General features: G+C 40.4%; 1 protein-coding gene across 1 annotated transcript; it reads left to right on the top strand.

Moving 5' to 3' along the window:
• Positions 1-1,505: 1,505 nt before the first annotated feature.
• LOC126293382 (39S ribosomal protein L32, mitochondrial) lies at positions 1,506-17,979 on the top strand. Its single transcript, XM_049986589.1, has 4 exons — positions 1,506-2,043; positions 2,127-2,369; positions 2,450-2,592; positions 17,507-17,979. Exons 1-4 carry the CDS (start codon positions 1,953-1,955, stop codon positions 17,627-17,629), a joined length of 600 nt encoding a protein of 199 aa, XP_049842546.1. The 5' UTR covers positions 1,506-1,952; the 3' UTR covers positions 17,630-17,979.
• The last annotated feature ends 7,624 nt before the right edge of the window (positions 17,980-25,603 follow it).

Genomic DNA, 25,603 nt, shown 5'->3' with positions numbered 1-25,603 from the left:
GCCGTACAGAGAGTCGCTATGACTGCTTGGAGAATTTGTAGATGTTGCTGTGCAACCTGATACGAATACGTCTACTTTCGCCAGTCACCTTAGAGATCACATCACAAAGGTGGACCACCGCAGCCAGGCTTGGAGCTGTTATCACGTTTTATCCACAAAGACCTCAGTATATGCACAAACATAATGTTGTTTGCTGATGGCGTCAAATTAGCCCTACGCACCATACACCGGACTGGATCGTATCGTCAAGAGGGGAGATCGCACATTCTGGTCGACAGCAAACACACTACTGTTACAATAGATGGGGTCAAGCCGACATACGTCTTCAGTCACAGCCCTCCACCAAGACTCGACAGGCACAGCCTCACCCAGTAACTTGTCCAGCAACAGCAAATCTTGCACCAGCACCGGCCATGACATCAGCCCAGGGGGACCGGCGTGTCATGAGATCTGGTCGACGCGTTCACTTCCGACACTCTTCCTGGATGGCGCTCCACTTGCGCCGAGGGATCTGTTGTAGCGACCGCTGCCAGCAGTTCAGAGCAGTGTAGTGTGTGCGTTTCTCACGTGTTTGTCGTGCTATCAGTGTTTGATTTCACGCTGTCAAATCGGTTCCGGCTACCAGGAGCGCTGTATTTCATCTATAGCGTGTCGTTTACTCTTAGATTTAGCAATTGATATGTTCATGTTTATTCAACAAGAGTCTTATTTGTTCTCTCTCGAGTTTATCTTGATGTAGACTGCGTCTAATGACGTTCTGTGTTACCTGACCTACGTACAAATAAAGTCGTTGTCGTCCCAGCAAGGAAGGTATCGATTATGCTTGATTTATTTTAATCGAAACAGACTGGCTAATCAGCCAGACGCAGCTCTCCAGCCAAAAATAAATAAATGATATCGCTCATAACTGAAATTTATCTGAGAGACTTCAGACCGTTTTGAAGTTAGAATGAGAGTCCGACTAGGAGATGGACTCTCACCTTCACTTTTCAACTGGGCAGGCTTATTGACTAAAGAGAAAAGCAGCAAAGGGGGGCTTAACATCTGCAAGAAAATGGAACAAACAAGACGACACTAAAAGTACTAGTGACACATGAAAGGGAAATCAAACAAGGAGAGAAATTTGAGTACCTAGAAGAGTTGAGAGATCTCTGAGAAAGAAGTTTTTGCATCACAGGTCAGGAAAATGGGAGCAGTATATCAACTAAACAGAAACATCTATAAGAAGAAATCAATACCCATTAACATCAAGAAACGATATACTGATCGAGAAAATAGAGATAAAAAATAGAGAGCTTGAGGAATTTCCAGTGTTCAGGCAAAGAAGAGACGAATTCAGAAGATAACATAAAATACGAACTCTACAAGCATGTACGAAAGATCGCATATATATTTGTACCTTGTAATAGAAGAATTGTTTTTTATGACCGCATGAGTCCTACGAGGTTAAGCAATGGAAGCTTACTCTATTATCTCAACCAGAAACCAGAGAGGCGTTGTTCATCGAGATATAACATGAGCTGCAAGAAGTGGGTATATCACAGAAGGATCTCCACGAAAGCATTCCGTTAAGACAAAATTACAAGCGCATCTTGATACAAAGAAAAGCCAAAACATGGACTGAAGCGAGGAAGGAACAGCCCAGAAGCGAATATGACAGTTGTGGGTTTAAGGTGAAGTCCAGGGACAGGGAGAAAGAAAAGCCTTGCAAAGTAGCTTTGTCCATATGTATAATAGCTGAAACGCCAAAAATAAGAGAAGGCTTATGGCTGAAGTGTTCGAGTTTTGGACAGTTGAAAGTCGAACTTAGCGGCAGCCACAAACTTTGATATGTTTATTTACCAAAGACAATGTTGATGTTTTGGTGTATTTTGTGCCGGTTGTGCGATATTGAGGTTATAAATTGCATGTTGGTAAAATTATTGTGAATTCGATTAGTTTTGCAAACCACTATGGCTGGAGTCATTTTTAGACTGCGCACTGCCTTGAAAAGAATAGAAGAAGTATTTCTTCAAATGTTTATGGGTCAGAACTTCCCCCATGGCAAGTATAATCCGCAGTACTTAGGATACTTTGTATACACAAGAATATTAAGAACGTCATTAATACTGTGTAATAATTAATAGGTAATTACGCTCTAGCATACGCTGGAAATGTAATTCCAACGCCGTCAACAAGTGCCTTTTTGTTAGAAAGTATTGTGGGTGACGGATTTTTGTGGGCTGTGCCACGAAATAGGCGCACTATCGAAAGGAGGCTAAAAAGAAAGTATGGCAATCCCGAATACCATCTCAAGATTCTCAAGCCAAAGAAGCATTTACTAACATGTAACACATGTGGCAATTCTTACGAAGCAAGAAATCTGTGTCGTAAGTAAAAAGCATTTTCTTTTGCATTTGTACCGCGGAAAAACAGCGTGATATAAACAGTTAATTTCATTTTTAAACAGCCCATTGCTATGAGAAAGTGAAGCTGGAAACGGAAGCGATGCAAGAACAAATTCAAAAAGAACTAGGCTTGAATCCTGTTGAACAAGAAGTGGTAGTCGTCTATGAGGGTGAGAAGCAAGAACAGTCGGATGAATTTTGGAAGGTATGTTCAGCTGACATAATGTTTCTGTATGTTACTGTGCCAATCGGGGTAAATGTAGTGGATGTATTACGGAGAAAGACTGGAACAGTCTAACCCGTAAGCAATTGATATGCAACACAATTGTGAGTTTATGTGGTTTTTGTATTTGCAGTTAGTTACATATTGATTTTAAAATTATGTAACGAGAAGCCAGTGATTAAGATACAGACAGAGACTTCTTCATCCCCTTATGTTACTTCTTACCTAAGCATGATTGAAAAAGCACCAACATTTGTAATTTTAGTACCAACTTTAACGGGAACAGGTTTTTTATGACAGAAAAGAAATCTGAGATACAGGTAGATGTAAAGCTAGCTGTAATAATTTCTCACCAAACAAAACTTTTAAGAAATCTATGATGTTTACAGTGTGGACTAACTTATGCACGATGTTCCAGTAGTACTGGTCAATATTCAGGGATATGACAAGAACAGTCATTCAAAGTCAACAAGTCTAGTAAACATGGGTTTTAAAATACATTTCATCAAAGCTATGAGCAGCACTTGTTCAGTGGGAGAGATGTGTTTGATAGCAGTGAAGATGAACAGGTTCTTATAGCTCTAAAGGTATGCACTTTGGAGCCCACTATTAGTTGTCATTGTTTCTTGTTTTGGTCCGTACTACCTCCTCACAAAATATGAAATGCAAAGAGCTTGTATTAAAAAATATCTGTTGCACAGTACCAGAGATAAAGAAGTGCTCGTAGCTCTTTGTGTATGCGTTTTACAGCCCATGTTTGCTAGACTTCTTTGTTTTGAATGATTGTTTCTGTCATATCTTTTCTACTTGCAAACACATTTGCAGTTTTTAGTGCAAAGTATGCTCTCTGGGTTGGAATGCAGTTCACTTCAGTTCTGTTTAATTACTGCTACCTATGTCCAATTAAACCTGCTTATTGTAGTTAAGCTTCAGCATGCCTCACGATTTTTACTCTCAGTCCCCCTTCCCCCCTCCCATACCACCAGCCATTACCTTCTTTTAGTCAAGTTGTATCACAGAACATTTTTTTGTGCTAATTTCATACAATACTTCTTCATTTGTTACCCGGTCTAACCGTGTATTCTTCTGCTGTAACACCATGTTTCAAAAATTTCTTCCTCTCCTTGCTTGTACTGTCAATCATTAATGTTTCATTTTTGTATAACACTACATTCCAGACAATTTTCACAAGGCCTCCTACCTCTTGTTTATATATTAGATGTTTGCAAATTTCTCTTTTCAAGAAGCACTTTTCTCACTTTTACCATTCTTCAGTTTATATTCACAATTATTTTGCAGCAAAACACATTTATTACTTTTAGAATTTCATTTCCTAATCTAATTTCCTCAGCATCATCTGATGTAATGTCATTGCATTCCATAACTCTTTTATTACTCTTGATATTTGTCTTATAACATGTTTTGAAGGCACTATCCATTGTACTCAACAGATCTTTCAAGCCCTTTGTCGTTTATTGTAGAAATTGCAATGTCATTAACAAATCACAGACCTTTTAGTTTTTCCTCTTAACTTTAGGCCACAGTCCTGTTTTTATTTCATGCACTGACAGGTGCAGAAGGGGGTAAATTATGCTGCCACAAAAGTCTTTGGTCACTTACCTAATATCATCAAAAGTCTGACAGATACCCATATAGCATTTAAAAGGAAATTAAAATAATTTCTTAATGGCAACTCCTTCTACTCATTAGATGAATTTTTGGATATAGTAAATAGGTAATTTCCCAATCTCTCTCTCTTCCCCCCCCCCCCCCCCCAAAAAAAGAATATTGACTGTCATGTAATATTTTTGTCTAATGTAATATCTTGTATAGACGCCTTTTATCAACTTGACACGTTCCACATCATTACGAAGTGTTGTATTCATGATCTATGGAACACGTACTAATCTAGTCTAATCAGGTATGTAGTTTTTACTGTCTACTGTTTAGCAAACATATAATTTATTACAAAATTATTCTAGGGCTATTTAATGTTAAATTACACTCCTGGAAATGGAAAAAAGAACACATTGACACCGGTGTGTCAGACCCACCATACTTGCTCCGGACACTGCGAGAGGGCTGTACAAGCAATGATCACACGCACGGCACAGCGGACACACCAGGAACTGCGGTGTTGGCCGTCGAAAGGCGCTAGCTGCCCAGCATTTGTGCACCGCCGCCATCAGTGTCAGCCAGTTTGCCGTGGTGTACGGAGCTCCATCGCAGTCTTTAACACTGGTAGCATGGACGTGAACCATATGTGCAGTTGACGGACTTTGAGCGAGGGCGTATAGTGGGCATGCGGGAGGCCGGGTGGACGTACTGCCGAATTGCTCAACACGTGGGGCGTGAGGTCTCCACAGTACATCGATGTTGTCGCCAGTGGTCGGCGGAAGGTGCACGTGCCCGTCGACCTGGGACCGGACAGCAACGACGCACATATGCACACCAAGACCGTAGGATCCTACGCAGTGCCGTAGGGGACCGCACCGCCACTTCCCAGCAAATTAGGAACACTGTTGCTCCTGGGGTATCGGCGAGGACCATTGGCAACCGTCTCCATGAAGCTGGGCTACGGTCCCGCACACTGTTAGGCCGTCTTCCGCTCACGCCCCAACATCGTGCAGCCCGCCTCCAGTGGTGTCGCGACAGGCGTGAATGGAGGGACGAATGGAGACATGTCGTCTTCAGCGATGAGAGTCGCTTCTGCCTTGGTGCCAATGATGGTCGTATGCGTGTTTGGCGCCGTGCAGGTGAGCGCCACAATCAGGACTGCATACGACCGAGGCACACAGGGCCAACACCCGGCATCATGGTGTGGGGAGCGATCTCCTACACTGGCCGTACACCTCTGGTGATCGTCGAGGGGACACTGAATAGTGCACGGTACATCCAAACCGTCATCGAACCCATCGTTCTACCATTCCTAGACCGGCAAGGGAACTTGCTGTTCCAACAGGACAATGCACATCCGCATGTATCCCGTGCCACCCAACGTGCTCTAGAAGGTGTAAGTCAACTACCCTGGCCAGCAAGATCTCCGGATCTGTCCCCCATTGAGCATGTTTGGGACTGGATGAAGCGTCGTCTCACGTGGTCTGCACGTCCAGCACGAACGCTGGTCCAACTGAGGCGCCAGGTGGAAATGGCATGGCAAGCCGTTCCACAGGACTACATCCAGCATCTCTATGATCGTCTCCATGGGAGAATAGCAGCCTGCATTGCTGCGAAAGGTGGATATACACTGTACTAGTGCCGACATTGTGCATGCTCTGTTGCCTGTGTCTATGTGCCTGTGGTTCTGTCAGTGTGATCATGTGATGTATCTGACCTCAGGAATGTGTCAATAAAGTTTCCCTTTCCTGGGACAATGAATTCACGGTGTTCTTATTTCAATTTCCAGGAGTGTAGATTTTGTACACTTGTTTTGAACAGTAGTGCACATAAATTCATTAACACTGTAATAACAATTTTCTATTAGATATGTTTTCAGACATTTTTTGAAAATATTTTTATTGTTTATGTCTCTAAAGATTGAAGGGAGTTTTTCAAGGACTTTTGGTCCAGCATATGATGGCTTTTTTTTGTATTTTGTGGTGGTGTGTTAGGTTCATGGAAGAGGTTCCGTTTTCTTGTGTCGTGGTCGTGTTGTGTGTTACCGTCTCTAGTGTCGGCAGAATATTTGAATTTGGTCCAACAGAGGAGTTTGTGTAGGTGTATACTGGGTAATGTTGGTATTTTGAGAGCTTTAAAAGCTGGTTTAAAGAATCTTTCCATTTAAGTTTGGCTATCATTCTTATGGCTCTTTTTTGTAATTTAAATTCTTTATTAATGTTTGTTTTCGAGGTACCTCTGGGGGGGGGGGGGGGGGGGGGGGCACAAAATTATGCCATAACTTAATGTCGTATGAATTAATGCATAGTTTTTTTTTTTTTTTTTTTTTTTTTTTTTTCCCAGCCATAATGCCTGTATCTTTTCGGTAGCTGAATATGTGCAGCACACATACATTTGCACTGAGTTTCCCCCTTGTATATTCTACATGCTTATTCATTTTACATTTTCATCGATAATTATCCCAAGGAATTTTGTAAATTTGGTGTTCTCTTCTATGCACTCATCTATGCATCTTCACTGTGAAAGTTTCAAAGTCTGAAGTGTACACAAAGTGTTTTAGTAATATTGTTGTGCAGGTTTAATCCAGTAAATCTTTGGGTGGCATTATTTACTTCTACATTCGCTTTTACTTCTAACTTTTCTGTATCTTTAACTTTGAACAGAGGAGTTGTGTCGTCGGCGTAGGTTACTATACTACCATACTCAATCATATTTGGGATGTGATTTGTGTATAGAATGAAGAGTATTGGGCCAAGAATGGAGCATCTTCACTGTGAAAGTTTCAAAGTCTGAAGTGTACACAAAGTGTTTTAGTAATATTGTTGTGCAGGTTTAATCCAGTAAATCTTTGGGTGGCATTATTTACTTCTACATTCGCTTTTACTTCTAACTTTTCTGTATCTTTAACTTTGAACAGAGGAGTTGTGTCGTCGGCGTAGGTTACTATACTACCATACTCAATCATATTTGGGATGTGATTTGTGTATAGAATGAAGAGTATTGGGCCAAGAATGGAGCCTTGTGGCACAGAGAAGTGTAAAATTCTTGCTTTAGATCTTATTTTTCAGCAGTAGTTTTTGTAATTTCAGTATGTTGCCTCCTGTTTGTCAGGTACGAGAGAATCCAGTCCCCTGGATTTCCTCTTATGTCATATAATCCTAATATTTCTACTAAAGTTTTGTGGTCTACACAGTGGAATGCCTTTGTTAGATCCATAAATACTCGTTCACATTTATTTATGGGGATTGATTGCTACATTGTTTTTAAAGTTAGGTCTTTCAGTGCTCCATCATATTTCTCTCATGCTGTTGTATACCCAATCGTATCTTCTTTTTTTCTTTTCCCTTTTTGTTATATTGTCTTCAGATTTCTTTTGTTCATATAGTCCTTCCATATATCCTTTCTTCCTTTCACTCTTCCCTTCTTTGTTTAGTACTGGATTGCCACCTGACTTCTAGTTATTCATACTCTGGCTTTTTTCTTGAAAATATTGTTATTTTTCCTATACACCACTTCTGTATTTTGTATAATATTTCAGGCTTCTAAAGTTTTGCTTTTCATTTTATTTCTTAGATGTGTGTATTCCCTTTTGCGTGCTTCTTCTGAATTTTTTGCGTTTTTCCTTTGGTCAGTTAAATTTAATATCTCAGATGTTATCCAAGGATTTGTATTGGGTGTTGCCTTTCTTCCTAATTTTTGCTGTGTTGCTTTCATGATTTCATCTTCTGTAGTATTTCTCCCATTTCCATCAGATGTTGTATGATACTGTTTTTTAAACTTACAACAAACTCAGTTTCTTTTAACTTATTTAGGTTCCAGTTACTTAATTTCCCATATCTCTCAATTTCCTCACCTTTAATTGCCTCTCATAACTAATAAATTATGGTAAGGGTCAACTTCGGTTCCTTCATAACCAATAAATTTTATTCAATGCCCACTTCTGCTCCTGAAAATGTTTTGCGGTTTATAATCTGGTTTCCAAAGCTTTGTTTTACCATTTTATAATCTGTCTGAAACTCTGGTGTTTCCAGATGTTTTTCACTTATACAACTTACTTTCAAGAATGTTTAACCAAGTGTTTGCAAAATTATACAAGGCAGCTTCCCCTTGCATTTATTTCTGCCAGTCCATGTTCTTCAATTTTTTCTTTCTCTTACTTTTCCTATTATCAAATTCCAGTCCCTTTCCACTGTTAATTGTGTTTCTGTCTCACTTGTGTTTTACTCAATAACTTTCCATCAATTACTAGAAAGTGAGACCTTTCTAACTGGAAATCATGAATCCAGTCTGAGCTGAGCCACACAATTTGATTAGAAGCTGCTTGTGAGGAATTGTGTCAAAAGCATTCTGAAAATCTAGAATTGTTGAGTCAGTTTGAGGTCCTCTGTTGATAGCCTTTACTTAGTGTGAATAAAGAGCCAGTTGTGTTTCACAAGAATGATGTTTTCTGGATTTGTGCTGACTTTGTGTCAACAGGTTGTTTTCTTTGCGGTAATTCATTATATTCAAACACAGTATATGTGCCAATTTCTGCTGCAGATCGATGTTAGTTATATAGGTCTGTCATTCAGCGAATTACTTCTATTTTCTATATCACTGGGAAATATAATGACTACAGTTTCCCTTGCTTTTAGCTGTTTGTAGGTCTAACATAGCAGTGCCACGTTGCCTAATGTTACAACGGAAATGCTGCCGCCCTCCTTCAGGAACTTAATGCAAACTAAGTACTGGATTACACTGTACAAACAGGTTTTTTGTGTATGCGTTTTATATGTATATATAGGAGCTATACATATTCATTTGTTCATATACGTGGGACATTGAAAATGTCATGGCAACAACACTATATGATCAAAAGTGTCTGGACACCTGGCTGAAATGGCTGAAAATGACTTAAAAGTTTGTGACGCCCTGCTTCAGTATGCTAGAATTCAGTATGGTGTTGGCCCACCCTTAGCCTTGATGACAGCTTGAACTCTCGCAGGCATATGTTCAGTCAGGTGCTGGAAGGTTTCTTTGGGAATGCCAGCCCAATCTTCACGGAGTGCGGCACTGAAGAGGGGTATCGATGTCGGTTGGTGAGGGCGTTCCAAACATCCCAAAGGTGTTCTATAGGTTTCAGGTCAGGACTCTGGGCAGGCCAGTCCATTACAGGGATGATGTTGTCTTGCAACCACTCTGCCACAGGCTGTGTGCATTATGAACAGATGCTCGATTGTGTTGAAAGATGCAATCGCCATCCCCGAATTGCTCTCCAACAGTGGGAAGCAAGAAGGTGCTTAAAACATCAGTGTAGGCCTGTGCTGTGATAGTGCCACGCTAAACAACAAAGGGTGCAAGCCACCTCCATGAAAAATGCGACCACACCATAACACCACTACTTCTGAATTAAACCGTTGACAGTACTCGCACTGGCGGATGACATTCACCAGGAATTTGCCATACCCACACCCTGCCATTGGATCACCACATTGTGTACCGTGATTTTTCACTCCACACAATGTTTTTCCACTGTTCAATCATCCAATGTTTATGCTCCTTTCACCAAGTGAGGCATCTTGATGTGCGGCTTATGAGCAGCCGCTCGACTGTAAAATCAAAGTTCTCTCACATCTTGCCTAACTGTCATAGTACTTGCAGTGGATTCTGATGCACTTTGGAATACCTGTGTAATGGTCTGGATAGATGTCTGCCTATTAACTCATTACGGCCCTTTTTAACTGTCAGCGGTCTCTGTCAGTCAACAGACTAGGTCGGCCTGTACGCTTTTGTGATGTACGTGTCCCTTTACGTTTCCACTTCGCTATCACATTGGAAGCAGTGGACCTAGGGATGTTTAGGAGTGTGGAAATCTCACATACAGACGTATGATACAAATGACACCCAGTCACCTGACCACGTTCGAAGTCCATGATTTCCACAGAGCACCCCATTCTGCTCTCTCACAATGTCTAATGACTACTGAGGCAGCCGATACAGAGTACCTGGCAGTAGGTGGCAGCACAATGCACTTAATATGAAAAATGTATGTTTTTGTGGGTGTTTGGGCACTTTGATCACATTGTGTATTTTTTGTCTTGAGAATGGTAACGAATTAAAAAATTCTGAAATATCCAGATGGAATGTTAGTTCATATATAAACACTTTGTGTAGGGAGATGAATGAACACACACATTGTACTAAAGATGCAGCACAAGGAAAAAGTTGAAAGAAAGTTTGTCATTGCAAATGTGTTGCAACAGTAGTACATTACAAACTATGCGCTGTCGTGTGTTGGTTGGTGTTTGCCCAGAATCCACAATAATGTGATGTGACACAAGGTAGCAGTCCTGTCCAGGAGAATGAAGCATGAAGAGAGAGTAAGTGGGAGCTGAGAAGCCTTTCAGTTTGAATGTTACCCAACTTGAACAATGCTCTTATGTAAAGATTACAGTTCACCATAGAAGGAACGTACAAGAGTGCCACGAGGTGTTTGTGGAAGTAGGAAATGCTGCTCTATCATGCCGAAATGTTGATCAGTGGGTAGATTTATTCAGGCGCGGCACAGCTACAATGGCCGGCATGCTCCAATACGTGTGGTCTCTCAGTGTGTGTACGGATTGTGCTCGTACCCAGATCACCCAATGCCAAGGGAACCTCAGCAGACAGATGCTGCAGGAACTACAGGGCCAAGCTGGTATTGAGAAAACAACAATCCACAGGATTTTCTGCAACAATCTACACGTGCTTAAAGTTGGTGCCTCTGCATCAGGCGAAGTGACAAAATGGGCATGTTAAGAAATTTGTCATGTGCATCTAGTGCATTACGAGGAGGAGGGAGACATTATGCTTGTGAGAACTGCTGCACATAGATGAATTTTGAGCCAGGGCCTACGAACCAGAACTGAAACCCAGTCCCTCGGAATGGCATCATCTGGGTCCATCACACAGGCAGAAATTTTGTAGGAATCCCTCCCTTGTCTTATCATAGCATATGACGTTAGAGAAGTGATTTCGTGCCATTTTGTCCCCCATACACAAACTGTCAATTCATTGTACTACTGTCATAGTTTTCTGCAATGACACCTATGTGGTGTTATTTTGAAGAACCGTCCTGAACGTCTACACAGTGCATTAATTCTTCAGGACAAAGTGAGAGCCCATACGGCAGCGTGCGTGTGGAATCTGCTCGTGCGATGGGGGTGGTAAGTACTGGAGCATCTACCATATTTGCCAGACTTAACACCCTGCAATTATAACCTCATACCAAAACTGAAAGAGTGATTGTGTGGAACATGCTTTCAAACATGTAAAGACATTGCACCGCAGTGACACATCAGATTCGACAATTCTCACGTGCTGAGGCCACAGGTATTCGACGTCTTGCACAGTGTTTGCAGTATGTGATGGATTTGGTCGGAGACTATTTCAAGAGACTCTCAAGACCATGTTCCTGCCCTGTACTATTCTGTTCTGTTGCAATTGACAGTAAAATCTGTTTGAAACAACAAAATTTATTTTATCTTCTTTTTTTATGCTGTATCTTTGTGTGTGTGTGTGTGTGTGTGTGTGTGTGTGTGTGTGTGTGTGTGTTCATCCCTCCCCTTCATGTAATGCTTACATATGAACTAGCCTTCCATTTGCATATTTCGGTACTTTTTAATTTTCAAGACAAAAAATAGTTGCCATGACTTTTGCAATGACCCTCATACACTCAAGAGCCGAAGAAACTGGTACACCTGCCTAATATTTTGTATGGCCCCCGCGAGCACGCACAAGTGGCGTGACACGATGTGGCAAGTACTCGACTAATTTGAAGTAGTGCTGGAGGAAAGTGACACTGTGAATCCTGCAGGGCTGTCCATAAATCCATAAGAGTGTAGATCTCTTCTGAACAGCACATTGCAAGGCATCCCAAATATGCTCAATAATGTTCGTGTCTGGGGAGTTTGGTGGCCAGTGGAAATGATTAAACTCAGAAGAGTGTTCCTGGAGCCACTCTCTAGCAATTCTGGATGTCGGGGACATCACGTTGTCATTCTGGAATTGCCCATTGGAATGCACAATGGGCATGAATGGATGCAGGTGGTCAGACAGGATGCTTACATACGTGTCACCTGTCAGACTCATATTTAGATGTCTCAGGGGTCCCATATCACACCAACTGCATGTGCCCCACACCATTACAGAGCCTCCACCAGTTTGAACAGTCATGCTGACATGCAGCATCCATGGATTCATGAGGTTGTCTCCATACCCATACATGACTGTCCACTCGATACAATTTGAAACAAGATGCATTTGACTGAGCAACATGTTTCCAGTCATCAACAGTCCAATGTTGGTGTTGATGGGTCCAGGCAAGGTGTATAGCTTTGTGTCATGCAGTTATCAAGGGTACATGAGTGGGCCTTCAGCTACGAAAGCCCACATGCATGATGTTTTGTTGAATGGTTCACACGTTAGCATTTATTGATGGCCCAGCATTGAATTTTGCAACAATTTGTGGAAGAGTTGCACTTATGTCACGTTGAACAATTCTCTTCAGTCGTCATTGGTTCTGTTCTTGCAGGATCTTTTTCCGGCCGTAGCGATGTTGTAAATTTGATGTTTTTACCAGGTTCCTGATATTTGTGGCACACTCTTGAAATGGTCATGCGGGAAAATCCCCAATTCATCGCTAACTTGGAGATACTGTGTCTCATCACTTGTGTACTGACTATGACACCACATTCAGAGTCACTTAAATCTTGATAGCCTGCTATTGTAGCAGCAGTAACTGATCTAACAACTGCGCCAGAGACTTGTCTTATATAGGCATTACTGACCATAGCACTGTATTCTACCTGTTTACATATTCCTGTATTGGAATATGTATACCTATAGTAATTTCTTTGGTGCTTCAGTGTGTATGCCAGTATCTATTGAAGTATTCATAACTCCCAAAATGCCCCCACCTCCCCAAACCCCGTCCCTAAGTAATCAACTGCCGAAGCATTCACATCAAAGTCCCACCACATGAAGAACTAAAAAGCAGTGGAGCTCATATAATGTTAGGCGCAGAAAGGTCACTAATATGCCAGATTACATAGCAGCTTCAACTCCCACCTTGCTGTAATTGTGTTGCTGCCTACAATGACTGCCTGTATAATGCAATCCAGTACTTAGGTCACACTAAAAATGTACAGGAGGGGAAAATGTTGTATTCAACAAGGCCACAAGAAACTTCAGGTTGGCAGTGGAACAAACTTCCAGCACTGCTTTCCGCAGACTCAGTATCTCAGAATATTATGAATACACTTTACAGATGACCTTATTGTAACAGCAGCTGCGCTGGAGCGGCATCTGTGCAGAGGATAGACAAATCCTTGGTTCTTGAAGAACTTGCAAGAGTGTTTAAAGCTATTATTTTTACATTTTTCAGTGGACTAACCCAAGAAAGGGTAAAGTACAGGAAAGCATCGGAAAAAAAAACAAGTGAAGATGAATAAATTACACGTGCTCTCGTTCTCTTTACATTGTTCAAAATATGAAATAAAAACATATAAATTTTGCCTATTTAAAAAAACCTAAAATAATTTATTGTTTTTGTTTCTTTCTAAGAACAGTGAGCTCTACTTGCCTCTCTACTGTATGCAAAGAATCTGTCTGAAAGGCAGTGGCTGAGTGCTGATACACACACAAATGGGCATGCGGGTCTCCATCTTTGTCCCTTTCATGTCTAATGGTGTAAACAAAACATGGAAACAAAAGTCTTTTGTGAAACCACATTAAAAAGAAATTATTGTTCTAATGTGAGACTTATTGTTAATAAATTAAAAACAAAGATTCCAAGACTTACCAAGCGGGAAAGCGCCGGCAGACAGGCACATGAACAAAACACACAAACACACACACAGAATTACAAGCTTTCGCAACTGGCAGTTGCTTCGTCAGGAAAGAGGGAAGGAGAGGGAAAAATGAAAGGATGTGGGTTTTAAGGGAGAGGGTAAGGAGTCATTCCAATCCCGGGAGCGGAAAGACTTCCCTTAGGGGAAAAAAAGGACAGGTGTACACTCGCACACACACACACATATCCATCCGCACATACACAGACACAAGCAGACATCTAGGTGGAAAGGGTAATATGAGGTTAAAGTGAAAGTAAAGAGAGATTTATATAGGGAGAGATAAAGGTGTGAAAAAAGTCGAAAGAGTGTTGGTTGAGATGAGCTATGTTGATCATGTGCTGAACTTAGGTTGGTGAACAACAATGGGTGCAAAGGTTGGGTAGTTATGTTGTCTCCAGATCACGTTAAAGGGTGGGGAAATTCAAGAAAATTTCGAGAAATTCAAGAAAATTTCGACAAAAAAATTTTTTTCGAAAAAAGTTTCGAAAAAATAATTTGCGAAAAAATAAAATTCGAAAAAAAAAATTTCGAATAAAATCTCGAAGAATATGTGTGTAAATGTATTCAAAGGACTGGTTATGTACTGGCAGGTTATGATAATGAGGCTAACAATTGTTTGATGAAGAAATAATAACGTGTAAACCTGTGGGAAGCTGCTAAAAAATGATCGGTTTTGTGGGAGAAACGGGAATGGAAATAAAACGAAAGTTGTTGGAAAAAAAAAAAAAAAAACTGAGATGGTTGTGTAATGGGTGAAGGAACTGAAGCTGTGAAATAGTATTCACAAGTTTACACGAAATGTTTGTAAACTTGGAACAATGGATTTTATAGCAGCGCTTATGTTGAAAGCGTTGAAAATTTTAGGTTATGGTTTGGAAGTAAATTACGTATTATTGAGTATAAGTAGGCAGGATAAAATGTATGGTAGATTACGGAAAAATGGAAGATGAATACAAAGTGAAACTTCTTGTACAAACGAAAAGAGAAAGTCAGACGATAGAGAAGATTTCGAAATGCAACAGAGACAATAACAAACGTAATTGTTGGGTTCAAATTAATGACGATGTAAATAAAACAGATGTCTGCTTGTGTCTGTGTATGTGCGGATGGATATGTGTGTGTGTGTGCGAGTGTACACCTGTCCTTTTTTTCCCCTAAGGGAAGTCTTTCCGCTCCCGGGATTGGAATGACTCCTTACCCTCTCCCTTAAAACCCACATCCTTTCATTTTTCCCTCTCCTTCCCTCTTTCCTGACGAAGCAACTGCCAGTTGCGAAAGCTTGTAATTCTGTGTGTGTGTTTGTGTGTTTTGTTCATGTGCCTGTCTGCCGGCGCTTTCCCGCTTGGTAAGTCTTGGAATCTTTGTTTTTAATATATTTTTCCCATGTGGAAGTTTCTTTCTGTTTTATTTACTTATTGTTAATAATCATTATACAATTATAGTAATGAAACTTGTAACACAATATGGGTTAAACACTAAAGTTGGCAGTCTTCATAAACAGAGAACAACAGGTACAAAATCTACAGCTTGTTGCAGACAAGGAAGGTTACTCGGTTCAGGGATGCCCTGGCTGAAAGAGGGCAGAAATTGTTGTCACGTTACAGAGCATCTTGAGGAGGATTTTTTATGTCTGACATCAGGTCGTACCAACCTAAAACTGCGTACCTAGTACCCGTTAGGATATTTCACTTTGAAGTGACAGCGATTCATGAAAGCTCATTATAGAGACAGTCGTCTTCAATAGTGGTGTTTATTTGTATAAGTGATTCTGAAATTAAATTAAAGCTGTTTTAATACAACATAATAAGCAGAAGGAAAGTTTGTTCTAGAGTCACTGTTGTCAGATCTTGATTATCATTAAGGCAATTACCCAGCATATCTCCCAACCCTTCCAAACATTGTAAGCCTTTAATACAGGCTGTGATGACCCAACTTGCTTACTGCACTAACATTACATTATGTGACCAATAGCTTTGCTTACAGTCTACATTTTCTGCTTTGTTCCAAGGCTGACTTTGAGTGGGAATATGTTGCACTTTTTGCAGAAATCTGTATGAAAATCAATGTTAAAGATCGTGATAATGTCAAAGAAAACTTAAAATGCAGGAAATGTTGTAACACGAAATCATATGTGATGGGAAAGCATTGTACTGGGAGAATAGAACTTATGTTGAGACTGACAAGGATGAATGTAAAATGTGGGACTGTAGAAAGATATACATATTCAGGAAACAAGATAAGGAGTCAGTAGTATCATAGCTCAATGAGTAATTTGAAGCAGTTTGACCCTGCTCAGAAGCAAGTAGAAAAACAGTGGCACAGGTGTAGAATAGTTGACCATACACATGATTGGGATATCTACATAGAAGGGACCCTCCAAGGTATACAGTCACCAAGAAAAAGAAATAAAAACACTATACAACAGGTATAAAACAAAGCATACAGCTTTAGATAGATAGCTGCTAAAGGAAAAGCAGTTGGCTATAAATGGCAATGAGTCAAGGCACTGAGTGACCACCATAGCAAAATCTTATCAAAAACTTATCAAAATACCTCTCCCAAGATCCAAAAGAAATTCTGGTCATATGTTACGGCAGCTTTCTTACTCACCAAGTGACAGCAGAACACACACATAAAGGACGGTTATAATTAGGCAAGCTTTTGGAGCCAGTGGCTCCTTCTTCAGGCAGAAGGGTTGAATGTGAAGAAAGCAGGGTGAAGGAAAAGGCGTAAATTTTGGGAAAGTCACCCTGAGCCATGGATTAGGAGAGACTTATTGCACAGTATGAGAGGGAAGCACTGATCTTTCCTTCTCGTCCTGTGCAGTAAATCTCCTCTAACACATTCATGTTTTCTTCAGTTTTTGAAGTTGAAGGTCTCCCTGAGTGAGGTTTTTCTTCAATGTGTTCCTGGCCTTCCAAAAATAATTTGTGCCAGTGAAAACTTGTACTCTCAATAAGGAATGTTACCCATAGGCCTGTTTCAACTTTTCAGACGTCACACTCATGAATTCTCCAAGTTTAACAGAAAACTTGATTGCATAGTATTGCTCCATATTTTGCTGTTCCATTTTTGTACACACAAAAAAAAAAAAAAAAAACACAACTTCACTGATAATGCTCTCAAAACTTGTGTGATGGCTGTATGCAGCTGGAACTGGGGTTGGGCACACCAATCTACACAAGTAAATCAAAGTTGCCAGATCACTCCCAGGGTTGTCAGTCTATTTATCAGTCTCATTATTTTTCTCACACACACAGTTGGTTGAGAAATTTTTGTAGAAGGCTTTTGTGCGAGGTAGGTATTTTTCTACTGCCATATGTCAACAAGTCAAAATTGCATGAACATAGTAATTACAAGTTACACACTTTAGTTGAAAGTGTTGAATAGATGTTTTTCTCTATTTTTAGGGGAAGCGAATAGTAGAGATGAAAAGGGAACGCCCGTCGTGGTTCAGCAAAAATCTTCTGCAGCGTTCCACTGAGGAACCGACATCTGTTCCAGGAGACATGAAGCCTAAAGAGTTGGCGTGAGCACACTGGCGACTCGTGTATTGTTCTTATACCAGATGGTGACAGTGGATATTGTTGCAAACAGCAATCTAAATAAGCGTAAGGTAATGCTTGAGGTTGCTCACATGGACTGAATCCCGACTGTTGCCCACAGAGTGTAGATAGCATTGGTGTTTGTTGTATTTTATGAAGAGCAATGTTTGTTGTAACTGTCTTCTCACTTGTACCCAAAATTGTATCAATGCTTGAAGTTTGTACTGAAGCATAGTAATTGCATAATAACTTTGGATAGCATAACTTGTATAGTGAGAAATATGATTTGATACAGCACTAGCATAAACAGTGTTCATAATAAACAGTGTTTAAATTTATTCCCACCAATCCATTTGAACTGGCACCTTTATAGAATTTAAATTTCAGATTGTCCACACATACTACTTCCACCATTGTTGCCAATTAATTTACAGGAAACTTTGAAGACAAGATGCTGAGAATGGCTTTTTTAACTTTAAATGCGAACATTTTTAGGTTAGGCTTTACCGTGACTGTTATTGACATTAAATGAAACAATAAGTTTACTGTTACCAGTCACTGCTTATTTGTTTCCACGACGCGTTTCAAAGGTTTAAACCTCCATCATCAGGTGGATATACATCAGTTAATATAGCATTTGTGTGTTTGTGTTGTGTTACGATTTCTTTGGAGGAAGTTGTGACACTGTCTCCAGTGGTCACAGGATCCTTTCACAACACAACACAAACACACAAATGCCATATTAACTGATGTATATCCACCTGATGATGGAGGTTTAAACCTTTGAAACGTGTCGTGGAAACAAATAAACAGTGACTGGTAACAGTAAACTTATTGTTTCATTTAATGGCTTTTTTAAAACCTACCTGTTTTTGGAGGTATGTTGACAACATGTTCACGATGTGGCCACATGGACTAGATACGCTTGAAATCTTTCTTCATACTTTTCCAATTTTGGGGATAGGTTTAGATAGGTAAACGAATTCATTAGTTGATCAGTAGAATTGCTGTAGATTAATTCTTGAAAGTACTTGCAATATCCAGCATGAAATTTTCACTCTGCAGCAGAGTGCGCGCTGATATGAAACTTTCTGACAGATTAAAACTGTGTTCTGGACTGAGGCTCTGTCAGAAAGTTTCTTATCGGCACACACTCCGCTGCAGAGTGAAAATTTCTTTCTGGAATCATACCCCAGGTCATGGCTAAGTCATGTCTCCACAATATCTTTTCTTCCAGTAGTGCTAATTATGCAAGATTCACAGGAGAGTTTCTGTGAAGTTAGGAAGATAGGAGACGAGGTACTGGCAGAATTAAAACTGTGAGGATGAGCCGTAAGTTGTGCTTGGGTAGCTCAGATGGTAGAGCCCTTGCCCATGAAAGGCGAAGGTCCCAAGTTTGAGTCTCGATCTGGCACACAGTTTTAATGTCAGGAAGTTTCATACTTGCAATATATTTATAGATCACCATAATTAGTGTGCTGAAAGGGTCCTGCTAATCACTGCCCATTAAACTATAGCACACGTCTTCTCAGCGGACTAATTCTCCTTCTGTCATTCAATGTAGCCACTTGATATCTTGCCTATAATACACGATTCTAGGTGACAAATCAATTACATTTGCAATATTCCAGTCAGAAAAGAGAAAATACGTTCATCAGAGGTCATCAATGCAATAACAATTGGTACAAAGATACGGGGTGTTCAAAAAGCCTCTCCGCAGTGCCGTATGATTGTTATCCACGCGTACCATATGATTACTCGCCTGCCTGGCTTTCTCGTTGAAACAATAAACACACAACAATACTGCAGTGATATTCTGTACCCATTCATAGGAAAACTTGCGTCAAGTGAAATACTGAATGGTTATTTTCAACAAGATGGTGCAACCGCGTATACAGCTCGTGTTACAATGTCACTGCTTGCTGATGTTTTTGGTGATCACATAATTTCACAGGGACTTTGGCTTCCATGATCACCTGACCGAACACCAACTGAATTTTTCTTCTAGGGTGCAGTGAAAGCAACTGTCTATAACAACCGCCCAAAATCCATTGATGAATTGAAAATTGCAGTATCCACTTTCACTGCTTCTGTTACAGAAGAAATGTTACAGCTTGAATTGTGTGTTCGACAACGGGGGGACACTTTCAGCATTTAATGTGAAAATTTGTAAGTAAAAATGAATATTCAATAAATTAATAACTTGTATTTCACTGAGTTTCATTTCGGTATATTCACTGTGCATACGGCACACACGGCTAACAATCATACAGCACTGCGGAGAGACTTTTTGAACATCCTGTATTTCAACATAATTTATTCTCTGGTGAGCATTTCGTTGCCATTGTGGAGTTATTCTCTCTGTCCCCTTCACCCACAGCACCATAAAGCAGACAACTCCACCCAGCAGATGGCCTGCCTCTCCGATAGCACCTAATAGGTACAACTCCAATCTGCACAGGGCATAAAATACCTCCCGAAAGTGGGGTGCTTCCTACTCTCTAACTACCATAGCTCGTGAATGTCTCTTGTTCGCCAGTGGGGAGCAGGGAAATGGGGCATCTCATTCCCAAAATGGCATGTCACACTCTGCCCTCGACTGTTTTATGGGTAATTTTAATTGCCTTCAGTCTAGTATTAAGTTTACAATGGAGATTTAAACAACTCTGATATGCATTGTTCATAAATAATCGGTGCAAATGGACTGATATCTACACGTGAGGAGTTGTCATCCACTGTATCAATGTGGAGGGCCCTGATCGGTGGAGGTAAGGAGGGCTTTCACCATCTCAGACATAGAAACCTTGACATATAGATCGCATATACAGTAGGTTGTGTTCGAGCAGGATGGGTACATCGAGAAATGGATTCATAATGGCTTGGTGTTTGGACCTTTGCTGAAAACAGTAGAAGACAAAGGTAGGTCAACTGCTTTCTTACCTTATGCTGGAGATGTATCTTCAAAAATAGAAAAGATTTTAAAAAGTTATAGTATTAGAAGTGTATTTTGTCCGCCTCCAAAGTTAAGAGCTCTCTTTGGCTTAGATAAAGATAATCAAGGACTGTGGAAGTCCAGTGTGTACAAAGTCTGTTGGCAGCGTGACAAAATGAGTGTTGGCCACACAATTTGTACTGTTCATTAGGTGTGTCAAATGCCATTGTCACACACAGTTACTACTCCCTGAGTAGTGATTGTGGAACACTCTCTAACTGAGAGAGACAGAATTGATATATGGCGAGACACAGACAGTCGCTTCTGCCTCTCTCCGTTCGGACTGCATGTTACGGAACTCTATTGACATAATGCTGGCAGACATAATATGAACAGAGATTAGGGCTATTCTTTGAGTCAGGACAAAGTGAGGTGCAGAGAGTCTTTGCCCAGTGGATCGGTCCAACTTGCCTTAATTCGCCTTAACCCGGCTTGCACAGTAAAGCCACTACAGTGTGCTACTGAGTTTGTCGATAGATGGCCTATGCGACACTGAAAGAGATAAGTGCGAGACAGTTACTGGAATAATGGAATTATCTCCTCTGAAAAAACAAGGTGTCCGAAAGTCCATGAAATCCCTGGGCTAGCAGGACAGAGCGGATACGGTTATATTTGGGGAAAGGGGCCAAAATAAGTTATTGTCTGTTGCAATAAACGTATCAACATTATTTCTTAAAACACTCAGACACACAAGCAAGAATCAAAAACTCTCAAGGTTTTAACAAAGACCTCCTTTGATTTAATTTAGATTGGCGGAAGGCCACATCGAAAATCCAAGGTACAAGGCCCAAGCAAGGAATTGAGGTACAGGAGTTCTTCTGGAGGTTTCACTTCTTTAGAATTTTTTTTTTTATTTTCAATATAAATAGGCTGAAAGCCTTAGCTTATATTTTTCTCATAGAACTCGGCTGAAGGCCTCAGATTAATCATGAACAGTGTTATGGCTTAAGGACAAGACAAAGATTTTCATTGTTTAATATAAATAGGCTGAAAACTCGACTGAAGGCCACATATCAATAAAACAATTTAACAGCTTAAGGCCTAGGAAGAAGAGCTTTCAATTTGAAAGGACTGAAGGCCACATATCAATAAAACAATTTAACAGCTTAAGGCCTAGGAAGAAGAGCTTTCAATTTGAAAAGGCTGAAGGCCTCATACTAAAGAATAACAATCTTATGACTTAAGGGCAAGACAAGTTTTTTGAATTTTTAATTTAAGCGAGATGAAAACTCGTCTGAAGGCCACATACGAAACCCAAACAATCTCACGGCTTAAAGCCCAGACAAAGAAATTTTTAATTTAAGCTGGAAAACTTGGCTGAAGGCCACATACAAACTAGAAAATATTTCTTAAGGCCTAGACAAAATTTTTCAACTTTTGATTTGAAAAGGCTGAAAACTCGGCTGAAGGCCACATACCAAACAAGAAACAATTTTTCTTATGGCTTAAGGCCTAAGAAGAAAAGCCATGCAATTTTAATAAGGTATAACTTGGCTGAAGACCACACAGAGTACTTAAGACTAAAAGGGAAATCACTATGTAAAACATAAGGAGTGGCGCTGAGAAGCTTCCAAGGATTGGCGTGGGAAGGTAACACTAACGCATGTTTAGGTGAGTCAGGCAGCCAGACCAACAACCTCTTAATCGGAAGGCACACTGCCAGCGGCTGTGGCCTGAAAACGCGTCACGGAGACTTCCTTACTGCTTTGCCCTACCGACCGACTGCCACACACCGCACAGCCAGAAAATATATCTGCCACACCAAAGATAGTACAGCAGTACTAGTATCGATATACGCTGCTGCTGCCACTCACAGAGAGAAGACAGCAATATTATGGTGGTAACCGAAGAAGAAATAAGACACCACTGGACTGCAACCAATGATAAAAAAACAAGTCATGATGCGAGCTAGCCCCGGCTCAGTCCATTCAAAACAGAGTGGGAATTTATTAGTTTTTTGTTAGTTGTGACAATAAAGTCAAATGTCTAACCTGTGGTACAGTAATTATGCGTAAGAAAATCAATTATTGAAAGACAGTACAGCCAACTGCATTTAGAAAAGTATAATGAAATCAAAGAGGGCGCCAGAGAGAAAGAATTGAGGAAGTTGCAGTCTCTTGCAGAAGAGATTTCTGTATCCTTAAATGACGTTTGTATCAGTATTTTAGCAAGTGTATTTTGGTTATAAAGGTCCTGCAAAACGAACTGAGGTTTTTTTTCATACCTCTCAAATGTGTATTCATTTTCACTTTTATTGTTCCTAACCCAATTTTTTTTCTCTGATTTAAGGTGAAGAAGAGAAAGCTGCTATCTCTTAGTGAGAGCTGGGAACTGTTTATGGAAGGGCTATTACTAAAGAATATTTTGTTAGATATATTAGAACAGTGAATCCCACATTACCTTCTTTCATCCTTTGTAGAATGCCATTTTCCAGTACTATACAATGTTGACCATTCAGCGAGACTGCCGGGAATTTGCATGAATGACAGGAAAAAAGTCCACAAGTAATAGGTACATGGCTCAGTTCGACATTTTTTGCACGACATGGACAATGAAAGATATTGTTACAGGGGCATATATTTTAGAAGCTGTTGAAACGGCAGTTGAAGGAATAGGGTTCACTGGGGAAAAACTGTAGTTACAGCCAGAAATAAATAATTCTTTGTCATAACCAAATTTAAAGTTATTATTATTATCAAATAAATCACTATTGCTTCAGTAATCTTGTCCCCTAAACTACTCTCTCCATTCACTGCACATAAATATTTGTCAAACAAGAAAGAAAAAAAAGGTGGAGTTTTGGAAAAGGTCGGGAGAGGTGAAGCAAGTGAATCAAGTGTACGGAAAAAGAGAGACAGCACTATTGCACAATGTCGAGGAGTGGAGATTTGTACTGTCTTCGACATAGCAAAGTCATTTTCTGCACTCTGTACTGTGCTGGTGCAAACACCCTAAGAGATCCTGCTTTTAAGTAAAATGTGCATACCTGTTCTATATGATATTAAAAAGGAACATTCTTTGATTCTGTTGGCAAAATGTATTGGCCACAATACTCGGTATTGATTTATCGCTTCTGCTACTGTGACACTGCACCTTCACTTTGCATTAGCGGGTGTCAGTGCACCCTTTTGGAGAATGTGCTGGTAGTTTTCTGCTGCTTATTAAAGGGCTGTAGTTTTCGCCAGGAATGACTTACAGTGGCTGAAATATTACGCCAGCGTTATTGTGTGATCTGGCTTAAAATCTGACAAGAATATTATCAGTTCATTTCCTTCCCCATTCCCATACAATCTCCAGACACATTTCTCTTTTGTCCATACACTTCTGTCACTGTTATTAAAAAGGTATTGTTGCAGACATACAAAATAATGCCAAACAAATTTGATAAATGTTTTCTTGGAGTACTCACCACAAAACATATGCATCTTGGCTTCATAGTAATCTAACTTTTGAAACATTTTTCATCTTATTTTTGTCTTTGTGGAATCTCTCTAACATGAATTTTCACTATTCTACACAACTATCCTTTTTATCAACTGTCTAAGCATAGCAATGAAAATTCCTTTTACTCGGAGATAAGTGTTTTGGCACTGAGATATACTTAAATGTCATTGTTTTATTGGACCATGTTCTTCATAACTCTGTTGTTTTGCTCTTCTTGTCTTGAAATGAAGTTGTGACTTTCCAAAATTCCCAGAACGATGCAAATGACTGTTGTATGTGAAAGAGAGCATGATGCAAACACAAAAGGCTATTAGTACTCTCACTGTACTCTTGGAACCATAAAAACCTATTAACAGAAAAGCTTCCTTCCCAGTTCCGTGTTGATGGCAGCTGCCTGGCACCCAATGGCAGCTCACCCAGCAACAACAATGAGCTGATACATCCAAGGGAGACTTATAAGATACCGTTGTATTCTGTAGTTTAATGAAGTGAAGTAATGGGTTTGTAACACAGCCTGTCTCAAAATCTTTCACAACGCTGCTCATATTAAGAGGTTCTCCACAGAAAAACTACAGTAAGGGAATAAAAATACTTCAAGATTAAAGGAAACCACTCACCAAAAAGCAGAAGTGTTGAGTTTTCAATAGGCACACACAAAAGAAGGAAAACTTGCTTGATGAGGTAGAGTACAAACACATACACACACAAATCCATATGCTCGCCTATGGTACTCAGTGCCGGGTAAACAGATATTGCCAGTGATATTTTGCGGCAGGTTGGCTGGTCATGGTGGGGGTAGTGTCTTGTGGGGTGAGTAGAGGGAGGTGACAGGACAGAGGAAGGGTTGGGTTTGGGGAGGACACCAAACAGCAAGGTCATCAGAAGTTGGCTTCGCCCTTTCAAAGGAACCATCCTGGCACTTACCTGAAGAAATTTAGGGAAATCATGGAAAACGTAAACAAGGTTGACCGGATGCTACATTGAACCATTGTCCTCCCAAATGTGAGTCCAGTTTGCTAACCACTGTGCCACTTCACTTGGTATGGAGGAAGAGGAAACTCTTGTGCAGAAGATGCGGAGCAGTGTGTTACCTGGGATTGAAACCAATACCATTATGGGAGCAGAGGATGGGCTTCTTGTAAGGGTAACTCTCATCTGAAAAGTTCAGAGAAGCTGGTGGTAGAGGGAAGGATCCAGATGGCTCGAGTTGTGAAGCAGCCATTGAGATTGAGCATGTTATTTTCAGCTGTGTGTTGTGACATTAGTTGGGCAACTTTTTTCTCAGCAACCATTTGATGGTGGCCATTCATCCTAGTGGACAGCTAGTTGATAGTTGCACTGAGATAGAAAGCTGTGCAGTGATTGCAGCAGAGTCTGTATATGATGTGGCTGCTTTCACAGGTGGCATGGCCTTTGATGAGGTATCTAGAGGGATACTTCTACATCTACATGGATACTCTGCAAATCACAGTTAAGTGCCTGGTAGGATAAGCCTGTGATAGGGCTGGAAAGTGGTGGGTGGGTGG

Source organism: Schistocerca gregaria, chromosome 10 (assembly GCF_023897955.1).
Source record: "Schistocerca gregaria isolate iqSchGreg1 chromosome 10, iqSchGreg1.2, whole genome shotgun sequence".
NCBI lineage: Eukaryota > Metazoa > Arthropoda > Insecta > Orthoptera > Acrididae > Schistocerca > Schistocerca gregaria.
The sequence above is the reverse complement of the archived record's forward strand: the minus strand, read 5'-3'. Positions and strand labels throughout refer to the sequence as shown.